The sequence below is a fragment of the Ursus maritimus genome, unplaced genomic scaffold (assembly GCF_017311325.1).
Source record: "Ursus maritimus isolate PB19 unplaced genomic scaffold, ASM1731132v1 scaffold_23, whole genome shotgun sequence".
NCBI lineage: Eukaryota > Metazoa > Chordata > Mammalia > Carnivora > Ursidae > Ursus > Ursus maritimus.
Genome location: NW_024424786.1, coordinates 38,304,024 through 38,327,301, shown reverse-complemented (window position 1 = coordinate 38,327,301; position 23,278 = coordinate 38,304,024). Strand labels below are relative to the sequence as shown.

The following is a 23,278-nucleotide window of genomic DNA, read 5'->3' as shown; positions in this document are numbered from 1 at the left end:
TCTTTCTTTCTTTCTTTCTTTCTTTCTTTCTTTCTTTCTTTCTTTCTGATGCTCACCATTCTGACAGGTATGAGGTGATATTTCATTGTAGTTTTTTTTTAATAAGTAAGTCAACTTTTTTTTTTTTTGAGATTTTATTTATTTATTTGACAGAGAGAGAGAGCACAAGCAGGGGGAGCAGCAGAGGCAGAGGGAGAAGCAGGCTCCCCACTGAGCAGGGAGCCTGACACGGGGCTCGATCCCAGGACCCCGAGACCATGACCTAAGCCAAAAGCAGACGCTTAACCATCTGAGCCAGCCAGGTGTCCCTCATTGTAGTTTCGACTTGTATTTCCCTGATAAGGAGTGGTGTTGAGTATCTTTTCGTGTGCTCCTTGGCCATGTGGATGTCTTCTTTGGAAAGATGGTCTATTCAGACCTTCTGCCCATTTTTTAATTGGAGTGTCTATTTGTTTATTTATCTGCTGTTGGGTTCTATGAGGTTTTGGTATGTTTTGGATATTCGCCCCTTATCAGGTAAATGATGTGCAAACTTTTCTCCTTTTCAGTAGGAGAGAACGTTGGTGGTAGTTTTCTTCTCTGTGCAAAAGCTTTGTAGTTTGATGTACCTGCCGTTTGTTACTTTTGCTTTTGTTGCCCTTGCCTGTGGAGGCAGGTCCAAAAAATATTGCTAAGTGATGTCAAGGAGCTTGCCATCTGTGTTCTCTTCTAGAATTTTTATGGTTTCAGGTCTTACATCAAGTCTTTCATCCATTGTGAGTTAATTTTTGTGTGTGGTGAAAGAAAGCAGCCCAGTTTCATTCCCTACATGTAGTCGTCAGGTTTTCCCAACACCGTTGGTTGACAAGACTGTCTTCCCCATTTATATTCTTTTTTTTTTTTTTTTAAGATTTTATTTATTTATTCTACAGCAATAGAGACAGCCAGCGAGAGAGGGAACACAAGCAGGGGGAGTGGGAGAGGAAGAAGCAGGCTCATAGCGGAGGAGCCTGATGTGGGGCTCGATCCCATAACGCTGGGATCACGCCCTGAGCCGAAGGCAGACGCTTAACCGCTGTGCCATCCAGGCACCCCCCCATTTATATTCTTGCCTCCTTTGTTGTAGATTAATTGATCATATATGCATGGATTTATGTCTAGGCTCTCTCTCCTGTTCCATTGATGTATATGTCTGTATTTGTGCCAGCATCATGCTGTTTTGAAGACTATAGTTTTGTAGTGTAGTTTGAAATCGGAGTGTGATGCCTCCAGCTTTGTCCTTTCTCAAGATTGCTCTGGCTCTTCAGGGTCTTCTGTGAGTCCATAAAATTAGTGTACTTTTTGATAAGGTTGGATTTAGGCTTACCATTTTACTATTTGCTTTCTCTTTTTCCTTTTTTTGTTTCTTTGTTCCTCTTCCGTATCTTCTTTTGAACAACTGAAATTTTTTTCAAAATTCCATCAAAAAATTTTTTGTTGGTATTTTAGCTATGTGTCATTGCCTTTTTTTTTTTTAATGGCTGTTCTAGGGATTACAACATGCATCATTGGCTCCCACAGCTTTCTTCATATAAAATGCAAGAACTTTAGGGGTGCCTGGGTGGCTCAGTCAGTTGGGTGTCTGACTCTTGATTTCAGTTCAGGTCATGATGTCAGGGTCATGAGATCGAGCCCTGTGTCAGGCTCCGCGCTGAGCGTGGAGCCTGCTTGAGATTCTCTGTCTCCCCCTCTTTCTGCCCCCCCCTTGCGTGCACGCACTCTTTTTCTCTCAAAAAATAATAAAATGTAAGAACTGTGCAACTCTGTCATCCAGCCTTTATGCTCTCGTTGTCCTATCTCTTGCCACCTACATACCTTTAAAATCCCATAATCCAGTATTATAGTTCTTGTTTTATAGAAATTAAGAGGAAAAATTATTTTTCATGTTTACTTCTATGTTTACCATTTCCCTTTTTTTCCTTCCAAATTTTTATTTAAAACATATTGATAGTTAACATATAGTGCAATGTTTGTTTCAGGAGTAGAATTCAGTGATTCATCACTTACACCCAGTGCTCATCACAAGTGCCCTCCTTAATACCCATCATCCAGCCCATCCCATGCCCACCTCCCCTCCAGCAATCCTCAGTTTGTCCTCTATGGTTAAGAGGTTAAGAGTCTCTGTGTTTACCATCTCCGGGGCGCTCCGTTCTGTCCTGGATAGCCAGTTTCCATCTGGTATCCCTTCTGTCTTTAACCTGAAGAACTTTCTGTAGCATTTTTTGTAGTGCAGATCTGCTCTTTGTTTGTTTTTTAAGATTTTCTTATTTCCGCCAGTGGGGGGGTGCTCCAGAGCCGGTGTGGGGGCAGAGGGAAAGGAAAGAAGCAGACTCCCTACTGAGTGCAGAACCTGACATGGGACTCGATCCCATGACCCCGGAGAGCATGGCCTGAGCCAAAATTAGGAGTCAGCCGTTTATCCAACTGAGCCGGCCAGGTGCCCCGGATCTGCTGTTTTACTTTCTTTTCTCTGAACTTTTCTTTATTTCACTTTCATTCTCTCTTTCTCTTTTTTGTTCTCTGTGTGTGTGTGTGTGTGTGTGTGTGTGTGTATGTGTGTGTGTGTTTAAAATTTTATTTACTTGAGAGAGAGAGAGAGCACAAGTGGTGGAGGGGGGCAGAGGGAGAGGGAAAGCAGACTCCCTGCTAAGCTGGGAGCCTAACACGGGGCTCAGTCCCAGGACCCTGAGATCATGACCTGAGCCGAAGGCAGACGCTGAACCAACTGAGCCACCCAGCTGCATCCCCACCCTTATTTTTTTAAGTAGGCTCTACACCCAACATGGGGCCTGAACTCAAAACCCCTTGATCAAGAGTTGCACATTCTACCGACTGAGCCAGGCAGGCACCCCCACCTTCATTCTTTTTTTTTTTTTTTTTTTTTTAAGATTTTATTTATTTATTTGACAGAGAGAGAGAGACAGCCAGCGAGAGAGGGAACACAGCAGGGGGAGTGGGAGAGGAAGAAGCAGGCTCATAGTGGAGGAGCCTGATGTGGGGCTCGATCCCAGAACGCTGGGATCACGCCCTGAGCCGAAGGCAGACGCTTAACAACTGAGCCACCCAGGCGCCTCCCCACCTTCATTCTTGAAGGATGTTTTCCCTGGATATAGAATTCTGGGTTTACAGTTTTACTCTTTAGACACTTTAAATTTATCACTCTACTGTCTTTTGATCTCTTTCATTCTTAATGAGAAGGCGGTGGTAACTTTAACTGTGTATGTGATGTGTTTTTCTCTGGCTGCTTTTCAGTTGTTGTTGTTTTTGTTTTTTGGGGGGGGGGTTGTTTGTTTTTTGTCTTTGGTCTTCAGCAGTTTAATTATTATGTCTCCAGATGTCATTTTCTTTGAACTTCTCTTTCTTGGGGTTCTCTAAGCTTTCTTGAATCTGTACATTTATGTCTTTCATAAAGTTGAGGAAACATTTGGCCATTTTACTCAGACTGTGCCCAATTCCTCAGCCTGTTTAAGTGTTCTCAGTTCGGTAAGAGGGAGGGCCAGTAGCGGGACGGCGGGGGGGCGGGGAGAAGATGTGGGAGGGGGAGGAATCCACAGGGCTGCATGTTCCTGCCCACTTGCTCTTAGGCCTTTGAGCAAGGTCTGATCTTGGTTGATCTTTATGTCCCACAGTGCCTAGCAGAGTGCTTTCACCCTAGGTATTGATCATGTGAGACTGGGTGAACACCTGCGTTTGCATAAAGCAGGTTTCCCAGTACCAGCCCATTAAGCAGCCTCACCTACTTAATTGGGCAAGGTAAAGAAAATAGGCCCGTGGCCTCACACTTGGGAGATTCTGATTCCACAGATGTGAGTGGACTGGACCTCCAGGAAATTTCCATTTTGTATAAGCTCATTGTGGGCTCTCATAAGCATCCAAGTTGGAGAACCACTAGTTAACAGGATGTTTGTTTGTTTATTTATTCATCGACGATGGAACCAGCCATTTATAAGGTGCTATGAGTCTAGCCATCTTGGTCCTGGAATCAAGACACTTCAAAAGACTAATTCTTGGGGCGCCTGGGTGGCACAGCGGTTAAGCGTCTGCCTTCGGCTCAGGGCATGATCCCGGCGTTATGGGATCGAGCCCCCCATCAGGCTCCTCCGCTATGAGCCTGCTTCTTCCTCTCCCACTCCCCCTGCTTGTGTTCCCTCTCTCACTGGCTGTGTCTATCTCTGTCAAATAAATAAATAAAATCTTTAAAAAAAAAAAAGATTAATTCTTACCTGGCTCAACTGAGACCTAGGGAATTCCTTACTGGGTTGTTCCATAAACAGTGTAGCTCCTCAGGCTGTGATGTGTTTTCGATGTTAGAATATTATTACAGATTCGGGAAACAGAATTACAAAAGGTAAACAGGGATAATTTTTAACATAATTTTAATAAAAAACAAGTTGCAGAAAGAGATGCAGAATATGGTAAGATTCGTGCAGATATTAAGACATAGCGATGGTGTATACAGTTTATGAATACACATATGTAGTGAATGTGCAAAACTACGTGTGGGAATGATGCGCCCTTCGGATGGGGAGGGAGTGAGTGGACAAAGGTTCTGGTTGGGGGGGCGCCTGGGTGGCACAGCGGTTAAGCGTCTGCCTTCGGCTCAGGGCGTGATCCCGGCGTTCTGGGATCGAGCCCCACATCAGGCTCTTCCGCTATGAGCCTGCTTCTTCCTCTCCCACTCCCCCTGCTTGTGTTCCCTCTCTCGCTGGCTGTCTCTATCTCTGTCGAATAAATAAAATCTTTAAAAAAAAAAAAAAAGGTTCTGGTTAGGGCTCTGGCTGTCTGTGAATCCTTTTCTTCTTATTCTGTTAGAAAGGTGAAGTCTTAAGCTAGTATGACAAAATGTTAACATCTGTTTTAGTGCTGAGTCCATGAGAAATCTGGTACATTATTTTCTATCTTTGTAAGTATGTTGCATAATATAACATTTTAAAAATGAAAAAAAGATATTTAGGTTCTTTCTCTATTGCATATGTGTTCTAAATAGTTAACATTAGGGGCGCCTGGGCGGCTCAGTTGGTGAAGCGTCTGCCTTCAGTTCGGGTCATGATCTCAGGGTCCTGGGATCGAGCCCCGTATCAAGCTCCCTGCTCAGCAGTGAGTCTGCTTCTCCCTCTTCCTCTCCCTCTGGGATCTCTCTCGCTCTTGCTCGCTCTCAAATAAACAAAATCTTAAGAAAAAAATAGTTAACATTATATGCATTTGCATGCAACTTTACATTCTAGTCTTCCTTGAAAGAGTGTCTGAAGTATCTTTCAGTGTTAGTATTCATTTGTTCATTGGTTTAGCAAACACTTGTTGCTGCTGTGAGGTATCCTGCTGGATCTGGTTATAGGAAGGTGAAAGACCATTCCGGTCCTTGTGGAGCTCATGTCTAGTAGGAGAGACATACACTGACGCTTACAGTTCAGTATGGTAAGGGCAGGAAGAGAAGGAGGTAAGGGAACTCAGACTCGGTACCTCTCCTGGAAATAAAAGATACCAACCTAAGTCCTGAGGAGGACTGCCAGCCAAAGAAAGGGAAAGGAAAGGCCATTCCACGTGGCGGGGAGAAACAGCTCAGAAATGAAAAAGGGCTTGGGTGGTTTCCAGGAATGCAGAATTATTGCATGTGGCAGGGGGAGTGGTGAGGGAGGAAGCTGGAGAGGCAGGGCCAGATCACAAAGGACCTGTGTGCCGCAGCAAGCCACTCGTTCTCAGGGAGAGAACACAGGGAGAAGTACATGGATGCTGGGTGAGGGGAGTGAGCTTTGTGCTGGACATGCCGACTGCCAGACTCAGTGGGACCTCCAAGTGGCATTTGATGTGTGATCTCAGGCTCAGCAGAGAGGCTAGAGATATCTCAGCTGGGCGAGAGATAAGGACTTGAGGGAGTCAGCGGCCTCCTGGTGAAACCGTGGACCTAGACGAGACCACCCCAAGACAGTTGGTAAAGTGAGAGAAAGGACAGGACAGATCCCCACGGATCCAGGAATAGGGGGAGAACGGAGGATGTCCAGGAGGCTGAGGAGGACGGCTAAGGAAGACGAGAAAAGAAAGCAGTTAGAAATGTGTCCTTAGAAGCTGAGGCAATGGGGATTTTAGGAAGAAAGGAGTGGTGGTTTCTTAGTGCCCCTGAAAAAGGAAGTGTGAGGTAAGGCTCCAGGGTGTTCAGGGGGTGGCAGGGCTGGGATTAACTGGACCAGTGCAGCACCTGCAGTTGAATGGCTCAGAAGCAATTTTATAGGGGATTGAAACACAAAAGGGAAATAACAAAAGAGAGAAAAATTATGGGCAACTATATGTACAAGAAGTTGAGATTTTGAAAGGATGAGATTATTTATTTATTGTATTTATTTATTTTTTAAAGATTTTATTTATTTGAGGGGCGCCTGGGTGGCTCAGTCGTTAAGCGTCTGCCTTCGGCTCAGGGCATGATCCCAGAGTCCTGGGATCGAGCCCCACATCAGGCTCCTCCGCTGGGAGCCTGCTTCTTCCTCTCCCACTCCCCCTGCTTATGTTCCCTCTCTCGCTGGCTGTCTCTCTCTCTCTGTCAAATAAATAAATAAAATCTTAAAAAAAAAAAAAGAAACCACTAATTTAGTCCAAAGTTCTTCAGTATGTAAATTCCTGGGCCCCATCCTAGACTTTCTGAATATGAGACATGAGAATTTGCATTTTGGGGATGCTCAACAGGTGATTCTTATTTTTTCTAAGATATGAAAACTGCTGATCTGTTACTCCATCATTTCCCTTTGCACTCCAATTTGTAAATTATAAAATTTCTAACTAGAAAAGTTGGGAGGATCGTACAAATGAACACCTATGTTCCTTTCACCCACATTCACCCCCTTAATATTTTCTCACATTTGCTTTCCCTCTTTTTTTTTTTTCTCTGAATCATTTGAAAATGCAAAGATCATGACATTTTTAGACTTCAGCACACACCTGCCCAGAATTGGTATTCTCCTGAACAGCCACGATGCCATTATCATACCTAAGAAAATGCACAGTTCTCTGTCACTACCCCGTGCTTAGTCCATATTGATATTTCCCCAGCTGTTCTACAAAAAAATTGCTTTTAGCTTTTTTTTCTTGAATTTAAGACCCAGGCAGTAGTCGCACGTGGCATTTGATATGTCTCTTTAGTCTGCCTTCTGTTTTGCTTCTCATGACATTGACTGTTCTTCGAAGAGGCCAGTGCCTCTTGTAGAAAGTCCTGCATGTGTGTTTGTCCAGTGTTTCCTCATGATCAGATCTAGGTTATAGATTCTTGGCTAGCTGCAAAGGTGATTGTTATCAGTAGGCGCTTGATGAGGTGATCCCTTTATTGGCGATGCCAGGTTTGGTCACTTGTTTAAGTCATCTGTGGAGTGACGCTTTGAGTCCATGTGAACGTCCAGCTCCTTGGACCCGTGATGGTCCTTGCCTGATTCACTCTTGACTTTGTGTGTGGCCAAGTGGTCGTTTTCTGATTCATCCCTTCAGTAGCTGGCATCCTTCTGTAAAGCAGGAGCCTTCTCTCTTTAAACGTTACTAGGAATAATAGATTTCTTTTTTGTATCCGGTGTACTGTAATCCATTACCATCATTGTGTTTCATTACAGTCAGGTTTCCTAAACCCGGCCATGTGGAGCTCCTTTGTTTTTTTTAAGATTTTATTTGTTTATTTGAGAGAGAAAGAGAGATACCGAGCACAAGCAGAGGGAGCTGAGGCAGAGGGAGAAGCAGGCTTTCTGGAGAAGGAGCCCGATGCGAGACTCATCCCAGGACCTTGGGATCATGCCCTGAGCCGAAAGCAGACGCTTCACTGATGGAGCCACCCAGGTGTCCGAACGTGGAGCTCCTTAAAAGCAGCTTCCGTATCTTCTGAACATGACCCAACTCCTGTCAGTCATCATGAAGCTTTGGGGAAACTTATACTCCAAAAGCTAAAATCCCAGATCGCCTAATCATGGCCAGATAGTCTTTCTAGTCCATGGGCTTACTGTTATCTTCCATTCAACTTACACTCACCTTCTCATGCTCTGGGTTTTCATGCCTCTCCATCAGTCTGGTCATGTAGCCTTGCTGTTCGCTCAAACTCCAGCTCCTTTTTTTTTTTTTAAGATTTATTTATTTGAGAGAGAGAGCTCACACACACGCTTGCAGGGGAGCGGGGGAAGGGCTGAGAAGGGAGGAGAGGGACAAGCAGACTCCAAGCTGAGTGGGGAGCTCGATTCAGGGCTCAGTGTCAGGACCCTGAGATCATGACCTGAGCAGAAGTCAGGAGTTGGGGGCGCCTGGGTGGCACAGCGGTTAAGCGTCTGCCTTCGGCTCAGGGCGTGATCCTGGCATTATGGGATCGAGCCCCACATCAGGCTCCTCTGCTATGAGCCTGCTTCTTCCTCTCCCACTCCCCCTGCTTATGTTCCCTCTCTCACTGGCTGTCTCTGTCTCTGTCAAATAAATAAATAAAATCTTTAAAAAAAAAAAAAGTCAGGAGTTGGACACTTAACCGACTGTGCCACTAGGCACCCTGAGACTCCTGCTTTTTTTTTTTTAAGATTTTATTTATTTTAGTTTTTATATATTTTTTAAATTTATTTATTTGAGAGAGAGAGCGAGCACGAGCAGGGGAGAGGCTGAGGGAGAGAGAAAGGGAGAAGCAGACTCTCCACTGAGCAGGGAGCCCGATTCGTGGGCTCGATCCCAGGACCCTGAAATCATGACCTGAGCCAAAGGCAGATGCTTAACCAGCTGAGCCACCCAGGCGCCCCGAGCCTCCAGCTTCTTAATGCTTGACTCCTTCCCTCTGTAGTTTTGCTCTCTCTCCATAAGACATTCCTTCATCCTCCTCACCATGCTTTTTCCCTGTTTTCTTCAGCATTCTCCTTTCCAAACCACATTTTCTGCCCCCTCCCATTTCTGTCTTCTGCTCCCCCTACTGTCTCTGAGTGTCCCATGGATCCCTAACCCCCCCCCCCGAGTTCCCTCTCGTTAGTTCTCATTCATGGACTCTCATTTAAAATCTTTTCTGTGCCAGACTGCATTTACTGTGTATCCGTGTTTGTTAAGCAAAGCCATTCATGATTGCCTAGATGAGCTTTCTTGGATATGAAATGACAGGTGCACCCACACTGAGAAATGAGCTTACAGCCCAAAGGTAGGAAACCTGATAGTTTAGTTAGCCACTCTGACACAAAGAGGGAATCACGTACAGTCCAGGCTCCTGTATTTGAAATCTTTTTTAAGTTTATTTACTTATTTAAGTAATCTCTATACCTAACGTGGGGCTTGAACTCATGACCCCGAGATCAAGAGTCACATGCTTTTCCTTTTTTTTTTTTTAAGATTTTATTTATTTATTTGACAGAGATAGAGACAGCCAGCGAGAGAGGGAACACAAGCAGGGGGAGTGGGAGAGGAAGAAGCAGACTCATAGCGGAGGAGCCTGATGTGGGCCTCGATCCCAGAGCGCCGGGATCACGCCCTGAGCCGAAGGCAGACGCCTAACGACTGCGCCCCCCAGGTGCCCCCCTTTTTTTTTTTTAAGATTTATTTATTTGGCGCACCTGGGTGGCTCAGTTGGTTAAGCGTCGGACTTTTGGTTTCAGCTCAGGTCATGGTCTCATGTTATAAGATCAAACCCTGCGTTGGGCTCTACACTCGGCGGGCAGTCTGCTTCAGATTCTCTCTCTCCCTTCCCCCACCTCCGCCCCTGCCATCTCTCTAAAATAAATAAATAAAATCTTTAAAAATTTTTATTTATTCATGAGAAAGAGTCTCAGCAGACACCCCACCGAGTGTGGAACATGACCCAGGGCTTGACCCCAGGTCCTAGAGATCATGACCTGAACCATATGCTCTTCTGACTGAGCTAGACAGGCACCCCTGGGCTCCTGTATTTGGACAGAGAGTAGTTCACAGGCCTCATGACTACCTTCTGAGGACTTGGGGCTTGCAGCCACTGGCCCAGGCTTTCCTTTCCTGTTCCAGCTGAATTACCAGGCTCCAGCTTTTCTGTCCTCAACAGCTCGTCGTGGTCTCTGCTCCCAGGGCCTCCTTTTGCAAAGGCCATGGTTTGTATTGGGTTTTCAGGATTGCGTATGCAGGGTGGCCAGGAAATGTTTTATTTTCCTCACAAGTTTGTCAAGAAATGGCTCTTCCTCTGAGGACTTCTCTGTAGCCTGGAGAGACTTTCTCCTAATTGTAGGGCTTTTCTTTTCTTTTTAAAGATTTTATTTATTTGACAGAGAGAGACAGCCAGCAAAAGAGGGAACACAAGCAGGGGGAGTGGGAGAGGAAGAAGCAGGCTCCTAGCGGAGGAGCCTGATGCGGGGCTCGATCCCAGAACGCCAGGATCACGCCCTGAGCCGAAGGCAGATGCTTAACAACTGAGCCACCCATGCTCCCCTGTAGGGCTTTTCTTATCTCCTGACTTCCTGTCCACATCATTAAGTTTTTCTTCCCGTCTCACTCAGAATCAGGATTTCCTGACTATAACGGTCTGTGAGCATTTTCTCCCATATTATAAATGCAATATTATTTATTAGACAAAAATCAATAAATACTGACGAGCAAAACTTTATAATAGCTAACATTTTGGGCACTCGTTTGAGGTCGACAGCAACCGGAGATGCAGGGTTGGGGTTCTGCTCATTTTCCCTCCTTTGCAGTTGAAGAAAATGAGTCTGGAGGTTAAATGACTGGCTCAGAATCACAAGCTAATAAGTTGCAGAGCTGATCTTCAAACCAGAGCCAAGACTTATTTGTTACCCTTCCAGACCTTTTTCTATACACAAGCATATATACACAAAAATGGGATCATATTGTATGTAAATACTTTTTACTCCTGCGTGTCGTGACCGTCTTTCCATGTTGGTAAATCTACTTCAACAGCATTCTTTTTAATCCAGTGTCCTCCTGTCTCCTCTCCTTTCGGCCCTATCCCCAGGATCGACGAGAACGTGCTGGGAGCCCAGCTGGATGTTGATGCCGCCCATTCAGAGATCCTCAAGTACTTCCAGTCGGTCACTTCGAACCGGTGGCTCATGGTCAAAATCTTCCTCATCCTCATTGTCTTCTTCATCATCTTTGTGGTCTTCCTTGCCTGAACCCTCTCCACTCTGAGGCACTCCGTGGGGGTTTGGAACCCCTTTGGGAGGGCAGGTGGCCAGTGCTGTCACTGAGCCTAGGCAGGGTGCTTGGGAGAAAGGCCCTGTTTCCCTGGAACTGCTGAGAATGGCCACTGCCCCTGACCCCTGACCCTTTGCCTCTGGCCACCCTGTCCTCCCCTCACCACCCTCAGGCCCTCGAAACACACACGGTTCTGGATTTGTACTCTGCTGTGAAGTGGCTGGACAGGAGCAGAGGCCAACTGGGGGGCCGGTGGGGGAGGTTGTCTCCACTAGGTAGGAGATTTTTAGAAACTCCCCAGCCTCTTCCAAAGGAAACTCTGGCAGCAAGGGGAGATGAAGCCCTTCCCCACCTTCCTGAGAGTGAGGAGAGGAAGTGAAACTGCCCCCTGGGACCAACTTTCCCATCTGGGTTAGAATTTGACCTCTTTCTTCTTCCTCTCTCCACTGTGTGAGGCAGGGGGCTGTGAGCCCCTCGGCTGCCTGCACAACCCCAACTTTGGCTGCCGGTGACTCTCAGTCTGCCAAATGCGCTGCAGCCTATTTTCTCCCAATTACAGCAAGACTGTCAGCCTCACTAGCCATGTCGTCATTTCTGGGTGGGAGCGTCGAAGGGCCTTCACAGCCAGTGGAGTGAGCACACTGCCCAGTACCAGAACTGAAAGGCTGGGCTGATGGCTCTCAGGGCCGAGCTCTGAGCCCTGTGCACACAGCTACCTCTGGGCAGGGAACACCCAGGTGCAGCAGCACTTCATTAGCCTGGAAACTTCACTGCAAATGGGGTTAGCACGACCCCAGGATGGGTCCCTAATTGGTGGCAACTTCCAGGATCATCAGCAGTATTTGTACCTGTTTCAGCTGCATGCTCCAACCAGCTGGTCCCCACTTTTCCTTGAGTTGGATGACACAGGAGCTCTGCCTGCTGCCAGGAGTGAAAGGTGAAGAACTTGTTCCCAGCTCCAGCTGAGGCTCTGGGTCCCCTCCAAGCCCCTCACCAAATCCAAGCCAGTCACAGGAGGAGGAGAAACCTGCCTGAACACCCACCCTCCAGGGAGGTTAATACACTTCTGGCTGCAACCACATCATTCTGAGGTTACTGGGGTCCCCCACATCTCACACCCCCAAAGGAAGTTCAAGCTACAGAGAGAACAATCACCATACTCTGAGAGCTGACCCTAAAACTTTGGGCGGGGGGGAAGCGGAGGTGGGGGAGAGAGTCTAGGAGAACTTTAGTCTTTTCTAGCCCGGGGAATTTGACTGTTTCCTCTCTCCCTGGCCTCTGCTCAGCAGGTGGTCTTGCTTGCGTCTTCTCCGCCCAACCGACACGAGCTGTCGTTCTAGCACAGGACCTCAGCGGTGGGTGGGGAGGTTGTGAAGACAATTGTTTGCCAAAGCTGGGAAAATGGTCTGTCATTTGACTTGGGAACACTTGGGAGGATGCATAGATCGGAAATTCATTTATTTCACAAGTGTTTGTTGAGTTATTGGTATACGCCAGGCAGGGTACCAAACCAGGAGCTGGAGAAGAAAAGTCACGAATCAGTCAAGGTCCCTACTCTCCGGGTTTACGTTCTAGGTCTCTGTTGCCCGATAATCCATCTTACAGACGAGGAAAGCTTGGAATATATCGGCTTCTGGCAAAGGGCTGGGCTGAGACTTCAATACTGGCTGAATACCGCTAGGGGTCTCAGAACCATCACTCCCGCTCCAAGGCCCAGGTCTCCCCTTCCTCGGAAGCCCTTCGTGCGACCCCCTTCCCTGTTCCTCTCGGAGACCTGGGCTGCAGCAGCTTGCTCTTTGCTCCAGCGCTAGCCCCGGAGGTGCCGGCGTAGCGACGGACCAAAGAAAGAAGGCGGCGGGGCGGGCCTGCTACAACCGTGGGGCGGCTGGGCGAACGCAGCTCTCTGGCGGGACTCGCAGCAGCTGCGCCCCGCCCCCAGCCGAGTGCGCACGCGCAGCGGGCCTCGCTCCTCCGGCGGCACCGCCCACCACCGAGGGACGTCGGCGGCGCGCGACGTAGTTCGCAGGATAAATGCGGTGGCGCCGGGCGTAGGAGCGCTTCGGCCGAGGCGCTTTGGGGCTTTCGGACGTTTGGCGGCGTTGCGGCCCGCGTCTGAGCCGGCCCTGCTTCGCGCTGTGCCATGGCGGACGAGGGGAAGTCCTACAACGGTCAGTGCTGCCTCTCAGGGCGGGGAGCGAGGTGATCTGGGGCCCGGTGGGCGGCGCCGGCCTAGGCCGCAGCCCCGGGGCGGGAGGCCGCGAGAGGCCGAGCGTCCGCGGGGGGCGACGGCGGCGCGGGCAGGGGTCGAGGCCCCCCGCGGGCCCGGCCGCCCTCGAGGCTGGGAGCCCGATGTGTTGACGCGGGAATCCTGGCGTTGCGAGGAGCTTCGGCTCGGAGAGGGCGGACTGGCGGTGGCGTGGCGAGATTCCTTTGAACTTTGCGGGTGGTTGATGCCTGTCAGTTCAGTTTGGCGGCCAGACTCTTGCTTTAATGTGAGTCAGTGCCCTGCTCATCGGCTACCTGTGTCCTATTTTCCACCGCGTCCAGTCTCTTGCCCCGCCTCCCCTGCGGCCTTCTCTTTGGCTTTAAATTTTAAACCTCCACACCAACTCGCTGTGCTAGTCCGAACACTACGCAGGTTTTAGTGTAGAGGAGTGGGTAGGTGCACATGACAGCTGAGGTTTGAATCCTGAGTTGTCTTCACCAGGCTTGAGTGAATTCCACTGCCAGGCCTCTTTTTTCTGTCTCCCTAAGAAGGTAGCGACTGTACTTACTTCCTAAGTTTGCCCTTGTGTGTGTTAAACGAGATCATTCCTATCAAGTGCCTGGAGCATAGTGCCTGGCCCTGGAGAAAGTTCTCAGTGAATATTAGATGTGCCTGCTATTCAGTTGTGGGTTTTGTTGGTTTTTTTTTCCCCCCCCTCTGGTCGTTTCTTAAGGTTCATTGTTTGGAGAGTGGTAGGCATGAGGCAGAGCTTCTGGGGAGTCATGGACCTTTTTTTAAGAAGCCATTCCGACACACCAGGATTGAGAGGCTTCTGTCCCTGGAGAGCAGTCAAGGACCCTTGGCTAAGCTCCCTAGTTGCCACTAGAACCTGAATCTTAGGAGTTGTCTCCTGAGTTAAAAGGCATCTCTGGGGGCGCCTGTGGGGCTCAGTTGGTTAAGCATCTGCCTTTGGCTCGGGTCATGATCCCAGGATCCTGGGATAGAGCCCCATGTGGAGCTCTCTGCTCAGTGGGGAGCCTGCTTCTCCCTCTCCCCACTGCTCCACCTACTTGTGCGCTCTCTCTTTCTCTCTCTCTCTAATAAAAAAAAATAAAATCTTTTTTTTAAAAGACATTTTTGGCCAAGGAAATAAAGAGCTCACTCCCAAAACTTCAGCGTGGCGGTTTGAAAACAAGAATTCTAAAGAAGCAAAAAAAAAAAAAAAAAGTTTTAAAGAAGTCCTTTAATTGATTAAATTTATAACTGTGTGGCATTTGTACTCTGTAGGCAAAAGAAGCATTGTTTACTGAAAGCTGGTGTAATCATTGTGATTGGTTGATTTTAAGAGACGTGAGAGAGGTCACCATCCAGATTTTGAGAGGGTTAAATAGATTTGGGAGGCCAAGAGCAAGCCGATTTCAGGTGCCTTTTTAGTTCCATACTGAGTCCATGTTCTGCTCACACTTCCACATTGTGCTTCTCCTCTCTGTAAGTTCCAGTTTCTGACTCATTTGTCTAAAGCCCTGTGCTGTCTTCCAGTAATGTTTCCCTCAGCTGCCACTCCACAGAGAGGGTTCTCTGTCTCAACAGACAGAACTTTGCGTGGAAGTGGGCTTCGTAGTTGGTGTGTTTGTCATTCGATAGCGCAGGCTGCTAGATGCCGTCATTGCCACAGCAGCGTAGCTGGACTAGCAACTTGTTTTTTAATTGATGTGGTTTTTAACCCCAGAGCACGATGACCGCGTTAGTTTCCCTCAAAGAAGAAAGAAAGGCCGGGGTCCTTTCCGGTGGAAGTATGGTGAGGGGAACCGTAGGTCTGGAAGAGGAGGTTCTGGCATTCGGTCTTCCCGCTTGGAGGAAGATGACAGAGATGTGGCAATGAGTGATGCCCAGGATGTTCCCCGAATACGACAGTAAGTGACCACTTGATCTGGTTTGATTTTAGCAGCCCATTTATTTATATAGCTCTCTACTGCCCACACCATTTCTCTTCCCACCTGTAAAAGTGAGAGATGCCAGGGCCAGCTTAATGGTTGAACAGTCTTAGCTGCAATCCTGACAACAGTGTGGGAAGCCTTTGAGAAAACATTCCTAGTGTTTGTGGACATTTTATTCTCTGCTTCCTCACAGTAACCCCTATCCTTCCCGACCCAACCGTCGAGGTGACAGTTGGCACGATCGAGATCGCATTCATGTTACTGTGCGGAGAGACAGAACTCTTCCAGACAGAGGAGGGGCTGGCACCAGCCAGGATGGGACCTCCAGGAACTGGTTTAAGATTACAGTGAGTGTCTGGGGTGCACGGGTGGCTCAGTTGGTTAAGCATCTGTCTGACTCTTGATTTCCACTCAGGTCATGATCTCAAGGTCACGAGATTGAGTCCTGTGTCATCTCCATGCTGGGCATGAAGCCAGCTTGAGAGAGAGACACTCTCTCCCCAAAATAAAAGTTTACAGTGAGTGTCTGGGGAAGAAGATGCTGCAAGGGAGAGAGAGGGCTGGGCTCAGAGTGAAGGTCTTTACTTTTCACATGACAGAATCAATCTTCTCCGCTGTGTTCTCCACAGTCAGGTGTCTATCCTTTCTCCTAGAATACCTAAGAGCCGGTTCAGGAAAGGAGTAGAAGAGGGCAAGCAGGACGGGGGGAGGTGGGGACACCATCTAAAGGAAAACGTGATTAACTGGTTGGGAGGTGGAGGAACTCCTCTGAATGTCTCCATGTGGCTCAAGCCGAGTGTGGGGCTTGGGGTCTCTTAAGTCCTCTGAGGGGCAGGCCAGGTCTAAGTCATATCCTGAAACTTTCAGAACCAAAGAATTTTATTTTCTTGTGGAATACTAAGTTTAAATGGACAGAAAGGAGGGTAAGGAATCTGTGTCTGACTTGAGTAGAAAACTTTTTAACTGGCCCTTTCCTCAAGAAATCTTGTGGAAGTTGGCAGAGGTGTGAAAGGAGTCCTGGGTTGGGTCTGCGGGTCAGCCTTCCTTACGTATTGTTATCCTGGCTCTCTCTGTCATCTAGATTCCCTATGGCAGAAAATATGACAAGTCATGGCTCCTGAGTGTGATTCAGAGCAAGTGCAACGTCCCTTTCACCCCCATTGAGGTGAGATAAGGCCCGTGTGGCTGGGGAAGGCGAGGGGCCGGCTGGACCCGGGGCCCCGGGCTCCCAGTCTCATGCTCTTGTTTCCTCTTTGTGCAGTTTCACTATGAAAACACACGGGCCCAGTTTTTTGTTGAGGATGCCAGTACCGCGTCTGCATTGAAGGCCGTCAACTATAAGATTTTGGATCAGGAAAACCGAAGGGTGTGTATAAAGAGCTGGCTTGGCTGGGGGTGGGGCTTGGTCCCGGGGCTTGGGCTGCTTAGGCTTCCCTGGAATTCACCCTGCCCTCCGTGCTTCCCTCAGATATCGATCATCATCAACTCCTCTGCCCCACCGCATTCGGTACAGAACGAACTGAAGCCTGAGCAAGTAGAGCAGCTAAAGGTGAGGCAGACTCCTGTCACGTGTTTCCACCCCAGTCCCCCCACTTCTCACATCCACAACCCAAGTGACCCCCTGACCCCTTTTCCTTCCCCTGTAGCTGATCATGAGCAAACGATATGATGGCTCCCAACAAGCGCTTGACCTCAAGGGCCTCCGTTCAGACCCAGGTAGGGCCGGTAGCAGTCATTCTCAGGGAGGCGGAGGCAGAGGGGGGGTCTGTCGGGCGGGGAGAGTTTGAGAATGGTTTGGTACGCGCTCTGACCTGGGAAAGCTGTCTCAGACTTGCCTTTCCTTCCTTTGTGCGTCCTGAAGACTTGGTGGCCCAGAACATCGACGTCGTCCTGAATCGCAGGAGCTGTATGGCGGCTACCCTGCGAATCATTGAGGAGAACATCCCTGAGGTGAGGCCTTTGTCCCGTTTGGAGACGGGAGGAAGCAAGGTGGGGTAGGGAGGGTGGGGTCGGGAGGCAGGTGTATCTCTGAATCCTTTGTTGGTGGTGCTTCCTCTAAACTTTCCTCTGCCCGCAGCTTTTGTCCTTAAACTTGAGCAACAACAGGCTATACAGGCTGGATGACATGTCCAGCCTTGTGCAGAAAGCACCCAACCTGAAGATCCTCAACCTCTCTGGAAATGAGGTGCGACCTGAGGGCCTGGTTGTGTTGTGGGCGGGGCGAGCAGAGGGCGCAGAGGGCTTACCTGCTGACGGCGGGAGGCTCGGGGAGGGAGTTTCAGGGATGGGGGTCTCACTGGCTCTCCTTACCAGGGTCTCCTGCCCGCTTTTTCTCTGCCCCCCCCCCACTCTGCAGTTAAAGTCTGAGAGGGAATTGGACAAGGTAAAAGGGCTGAAGCTGGAAGAGTTGTGGCTCGACGGAAACCCGCTGTGCGACACCTTCCGAGACCAGTCCACCTACATCAGGTCAGTTGTAGCCTCTGTCTCCCCTCCTGGGGACCTTCACCCCCCGGGAGGCTGAGCTAATGCACCCTGACCAGTGCCCGTCTGCAGGAGATGTGCAGCCCTGAGCTGGAACCACCTGTCCTTGGGGAGGATCACGTGCTCCTCCCTTCGTCTGTCCGTGTGTCCCAGCTTGGCCCCGAGGTCTCCTTGCCTTTCTTCTCCCCTGACTATCTGTTTGCTGTTCTGTGGTCTTTCCTCTTCCCAAACACAGCCTTTTCTAGGGTCTCCCTACCCTGCTGTTCCAGGAAGGGCATCTCCCGCTTTCTACCACGACCAGGGGGTGTCCTGCATATATGCCCCGTACGTGGAGCTGCCTTGTGCCAAGAGCCTGGTATCCCTGGGCCGAGAAAGGCCTCCCTCCCCGGGACTTCCTGTTGATGGGCCTTCCCTTCTTTGTTCGGTGCTGGCCCCTCTTGCCATTTGGCCAAGAGGGACTCTTCTGATGGTCCACGTGCCTGAGGCCGTTGCCTGGGCTTTCCCCCTCGTGCTGCGGTTCAGGCCTCCTTGGAGCTGGTGCCATGCATTCTGTCTCTCTTGCCCGGAGCTGTGAGCTGGGCCCTCCCTGGAGAAGAAACCTGGGTTCCCCAAGCCATATGACCAGAGCCGGGGCCCCGCCAGCAGGCGAGGGAAGCCCGAGGCAGGTGCTGGGCGTGGAGGCCACGGGGGCATAGGCTACCGCGGAGACAGAGAACTGACCCTCTCGGGGGGCACTGCCCCGCCCTCACTCGCACACCTCACATCACCCTGCTTGGCCCCGGAGGATGGCTGGTTAGCCAGAGACGGGTAAGATTCCTCAGGGAAGGAACAACCTAAGACAGGCACAGTCGCAGAGGGGCCATCAGGAGAGAACTTGGGGGCCAACAGAGGTGGGGCACAGACCCTCACCCCCCCAACTTTGCAGGGGCCTGAACCCTCAGCCCTTCTGAGGGAGGTCTCCTGCCCCCATGGCTGCTTCACTTCCCACGCCCAGCTCAGATCGGGACCCAGGTAGCAGACAGAGACCTGGCCAACAGCAGCTGCCCTCTGACTGTAGCAAGAATTTGTTTTCCGTCTGTACCTTGGACCACAGGGAAAGGGGCAGCCGAAGGAAAAGGCGGTGTTGGGCGTCTTCTTCCCTTTTTTTCTTCCTTGTCTTCCTGAGTGCCTCCTTGCCTTAGAGTTCTTTCGCTTTTTCTTTGCTTTCTCTTCCTTTTTCCTCTCTACTTCCCTCTGTCTCCCCATCTCTTCCTTGCCCTGGCCCCATCCTACCTTCTCTCTCCTTCTCTTCTTTTCCTTCCCTGTCTTCTTCCTTCCCCTCCCCTCCTCCTGAACCCCCCGCCTTGCTCATCTCCCTGCCCCAACATCCTGTGCCATCCCTGTGGTGTGTTCTGGTCTTGGCCACGGCCAGACCGGGCAGAACTGATGGATACCTGTTGAGGCAGCGGAGCCCCTGGGCTCCCACCCCATTCCCTCCTCCCGGGGCTGCACAGGTGAGTAGGTGGAAGGTAAGGGGGGCAGGGAGGGGACGGAGGTCCTGGCTTAAAGCCTGGGCTGGGAGTGCTGCTCCTGTGGCGCTCGGGTCAGGCAGCAAGAAGAGAGTCAGCCTTCAAGGCAATCGTTTCTGGGCGCCCCGGGTGAGGTGGGGAGTGGGGCCGCTTCCCCCAGAGTGCAGAGGCTGGGGCGGAGTGAGAGGACAAGCAGGATGGGGCGGGCGGTCCCTGGGGCAGTGGAGTATCTGCTCCTAGAGCAGCTCAGGAGGCACGGTGGCTCTGAAGCATCACTCACTTCTGTCCCGTTTTTGACAGCGCCGTTCGAGAACGATTTCCCAAATTGTTACGCCTGGTAAGTCCGTAGTTCTGTAAATCCTTTTCTCACGAGCATAGGCCCTCCCACCCAAAAGGTCTTGCCTCACGTGTATTTGTATGATCGTTAATTTGGAGACATGGAGCCCTCAGAGAATCTGGCAAAGGCTATAATTCTTGTCAGGAAGAGGCCCATAGACAATAGTTGCCTCTATCGGGATTCCTGGACCTTTTCCATGTGTTCTTGACACTTGATCTCTCACCCCCACATTCCTAGTTTGCCCATCTCATTACTCATCCAGCCTTTTCTCTCTGGTTACACTGTCGACTTCCGCTTCCTTCCCACAGGACGGCCACGAGTTACCCCCGCCGATTGCCTTTGATGTTGAAGCCCCCACGATGTTACCGCCCTGCAAGGTAAGAGGGGGGCAGGGTTAGAACTCGTGTGGGGAGGAGAGGATTACTTACGGGGGTCCTGACACCCGTGTGATTCCAGGGAAGCTATTTTGGAACAGAGACCCTGAAGAATCTGGTCCTGCACTTCCTGCAGCAGTGAGTATCGCGGGGCCCCGGAGCCTGGGGAGAGATCACTCGGGAGCTGTCGGGTCGCCCTGCAGATCCAGACTGGGGAGCTCAGCCTTTCCCTCTTGTGTTCTCCACAGGTACTATGCGGTGTATGACTCTGGAGACCGGCAGCGGCTCCTGGACGCCTACCACGACGGGGCCTGCTGCTCCCTCAGCATTCCTTTCACCCCTCAGAACCCTGCCCGGTGAGCGTCCCTGCCCACAGCCCGCCCGGGTCCCGCAGGCCAGCACCTGCTAGCGCGCAGACTGCTCTGACCCCTGCCTCCTTTTCCGCCTCTTCCTCTAGAAGCAACCTGGCCGAGTACTTCAAAGATAGCAGGAATGTGAAGAAGCTCAAAGACCCGAGTAAGTGTGTGATGTGAGCAGAGCAGCGTGGGAAAGGGGGTGGGCGGGGCTGGGTCACAGGGCTCGGGAGCGTGTGGCAGCCCCTAACCTGGGGTTCTCCTCTCCCACAGCCCTGCGGTTCCGGCTGCTGAAGCACACGCGTCTCAATGTCGTGGCCTTCCTCAATGAGCTACCCAAAACCCAGCACGACATCAATTCCTTTGTGGTGGACATAAGCGCCCAGACAGTAAGCACCTGTTTCTTCCCCACAAAAGCTGGAACTGAGGGAAGGGGTGGTTACAAGGCCCGGGGGACTCGGGCCTTGGACGGAAGCCTGCACGGTGACTGACGCCTCTTCTCTTTTAGAGTACATTGCTGTGTTTTTCTGTCAACGGGGTCTTCAAAGAAGGTAAGAGTCTTTGGAGTCCCGAGTTTGCAGAGTGGGCCCTCCCGCAGCTGAATTTTTTTTCTCTGCCCTCTCAGCTACCTTCCCTCTCCATCCTTGACCTCCTCCTATTCTGCCCCCAAGCCACTTTCATGAGGCTGACCCTCTCCACCTGTCTTTCCTGTCTGGGAAATGGGACAAGCCTGAAGATTAGGAGGACCCAGACTCTGGGGTCAGGCAGATTGGGGCTTCCGTTCCAGCCTTGGTCTCATGTGTCTGTGAGGAGCTTACATTATCTCTGTGCTTCAAATTCTTTATTTGTAAAAGGGGGTTAGTAACAGCCATCTCACGGTGGCGCCGTGGGAGTCAGTGAAGCGCTTGACACAGGAGCTGGCACACGAGTCCTCTGGGTGGGCTAACACTGGTGGTCGTCAGCACTGGCCCCTGACCCTGGTCTTCCCCTCTGCTCCCCTGTACCCGTGTAATCATCTGTCTGGTCTGCTTTGGTTTCATTGTATCAAGTAAGCCCGTGGTTGGAGAAGGTTTCTGTAAACCGAAGGTGTAGCTGATTCTAAGGGATCATTGCTGTTGTTAACATTCTAGTGGACGGAAAGTCTCGGGATTCTTTGCGAGCCTTCACCCGGACATTTGTCGCAGTTCCTGCCAGCAATTCAGGGTAAGTGTTTGGCTTACCACATGGGGTCCCAGTCCCAATCCATGGCCAGCATGTGGGAATTGGTGGGGGAAGTGTACAGGGAGCTGGTTCTCAGGATATTTCCAAAATTTCAGAAAGGCAGGGGGGCATCAGGAGGAGGCTCTCACGGTGGTGGTGAGCTCGGCTCTGGAGCCAGACTTTCTGGGTTTTTCATCCTGGCTTCACCACTTCTAGCTAAGAGCAAGTTTCCTCATCGGGAAGCTAGCATAAGCTGCTTACTTCTGTGGTCTGTTGTGAAGATCAACGGGCGTAAGAACTGCCTTGAATTAGGGGAGAATGGCTAATTCTAATGTGTTTGGCATCTGCCCCCCCAAACACTGGTTCAATGGGAAGGGGCATAAATGATCAAAGGTAATGACTAAGAGTGGGGAGGGGGATTTTGTGGGTATTGAGTCTGTCAAGTGTGAAGGTGTTAAGTGTGGCAACAGGAGTACTGTTGGGAGGTTGACATTGGCTGTTCGTCCAGCTAAAGTGCTTTTTGTTCTAAAGGCTGTGCATCGTAAACGACGAGCTGTTTGTGCGGAACGCCAGCCCTGACGAGATCCAGAGAGCCTTCGCCATGCCTGCACCCACGCCTTCCTCCAGCCCAGTGCCCACCCTGTCCCCAGAGCAGCAGGAAATGCTGCAGGCGTTCTCTACCCAGTCTGGCATGAACCTTGAGTGGTCCCAGAAGTGAGTGCTGGACATGTGTAGGAATGAGGGTACACGGAGGTAGGGCTGGGAGTGAATAATGAGTGCTCCTGATATTTTAAAAGCCAAAATTTATAAATGTGGCCCGTAAAAAAAACTTGGCCTATGCCTAAACCAGCATGGCAAAATGTTTATATACTGTTCTGCAACTTACTATTTTTCTTTCACTATAAAAATTACCTTAGTCTTCTTGAGAGCTATTTAATACTCCTTTGTATCCAGTAGACCAGTGGTAGACATTTGGATTTTTACTGATTTTTCATTTGTAATACATAGTGCAAGAATGTGTGTATTGTTGGCACACATGAGTGTTTCCCTAGGAAGGATTTTGAAGTGGCATTTAGCGAGCGGGGTGCGTGTATTTGGTTCTGATGGAGGTGCCTGTCTTTCCCCCCACCCCAGGTGCCTTCAGGACAACAACTGGGACTACACCAGATCTGCCCAGGCCTTTACTCATCTCAAGGTAAGTTTCAGGAATTCAGTAGCAGAAGGACCAGGGGTCTCTGGGCCTTGAGAGGGTCAAGCTGGCGGGAGAAAGGGGGGTGCTGACTCTACTGGACTTTTTCTTTTCCCCCCTAAGGCCAAGGGCGAGATCCCAGAAGTGGCATTTATGAAGTGATCTGTAGCCCTGCCCGAGAAGAAGCCTCCTGTACAATAGCCCTTGGATGTTGATGTCTCTTTGTTGTGGCTGTGTCTCCTCCTCTCTGGCCCCGAGGCCACCCCGTGACTGTGACCGAAGAGGAAGGGCTGCTGGGTCCCTCTCCTCACCTGCCTTCTGGAAGACTTCTGGAAGATTTCCAGAAGATTGAGCCTCACTGGTGCCAGGAAGCCAAAGCTTACTTTGTAGAACTGACACTAAACTCCCTGAAGGACTTAGGTGCTTTGTGTACTTAACCCCAGAACCCGCCCTACTTTTTAAGAGAAAGAGTGATATTGTATTTTGTGTCACGCGTGCTACATTGTTTTCTGCCTTGCCCCTGCCTGGCGGGTGGGGGCTGTCCCAGTCCTCCCGGGGCGGGGCGGGGGGGGCGGACC

At 50.3% G+C, this 23,278-nt stretch overlaps 2 protein-coding genes across 4 annotated transcripts in view; both read left to right on the top strand.

The window, feature by feature from the left end:
* STX5 (syntaxin 5) overlaps window positions 1-11,691 on the top strand; it is a 20,247-nt gene extending 8,556 nt beyond the window's left edge. For both annotated transcript variants that reach the window (XM_008707527.2, XM_040639261.1), the window contains exon 11: window positions 10,934-11,691. In XM_008707527.2, the coding sequence (XP_008705749.1) occupies window positions 10,934-11,093 (160 nt within the window). In that variant the 3' untranslated portion in view covers window positions 11,094-11,691. The remainder of the gene's footprint in view (window positions 1-10,933) is intronic.
* Window positions 11,692-13,111: 1,420 nt separating this feature from the next.
* Window positions 13,112-23,181, top strand: NXF1 (nuclear RNA export factor 1). Of its 2 annotated transcripts, XM_040639257.1 has the most exons (21): window positions 13,125-13,283; window positions 15,051-15,234; window positions 15,452-15,605; window positions 16,340-16,423; window positions 16,520-16,624; window positions 16,727-16,807; window positions 16,905-16,974; window positions 17,120-17,208; window positions 17,336-17,443; window positions 17,615-17,724; window positions 19,548-19,584; window positions 19,893-19,961; window positions 20,041-20,096; window positions 20,207-20,314; window positions 20,416-20,474; window positions 20,585-20,700; window positions 20,820-20,862; window positions 21,442-21,514; window positions 22,043-22,225; window positions 22,646-22,706; window positions 22,824-23,181. In XM_040639257.1, the coding sequence occupies exons 1-21, from the start codon at window positions 13,256-13,258 to the stop codon at window positions 22,860-22,862; spliced, it is 1,857 nt and encodes a 618-aa protein (XP_040495191.1). In that variant the 5' UTR covers window positions 13,125-13,255; the 3' UTR covers window positions 22,863-23,181. The 2 variants fall into 2 exon arrangements, 1 of the variants encoding a protein (XP_040495191.1); XR_005837148.1 differs by lacking the exons at window positions 19,893-19,961; window positions 20,041-20,096; window positions 20,207-20,314; ... (5 more) ...; window positions 22,646-22,706; window positions 22,824-23,181 and having other exon boundaries at window positions 13,112-13,283; window positions 17,615-19,232; window positions 19,548-19,585.
* Window positions 23,182-23,278: the final 97 nt, after the last annotated feature.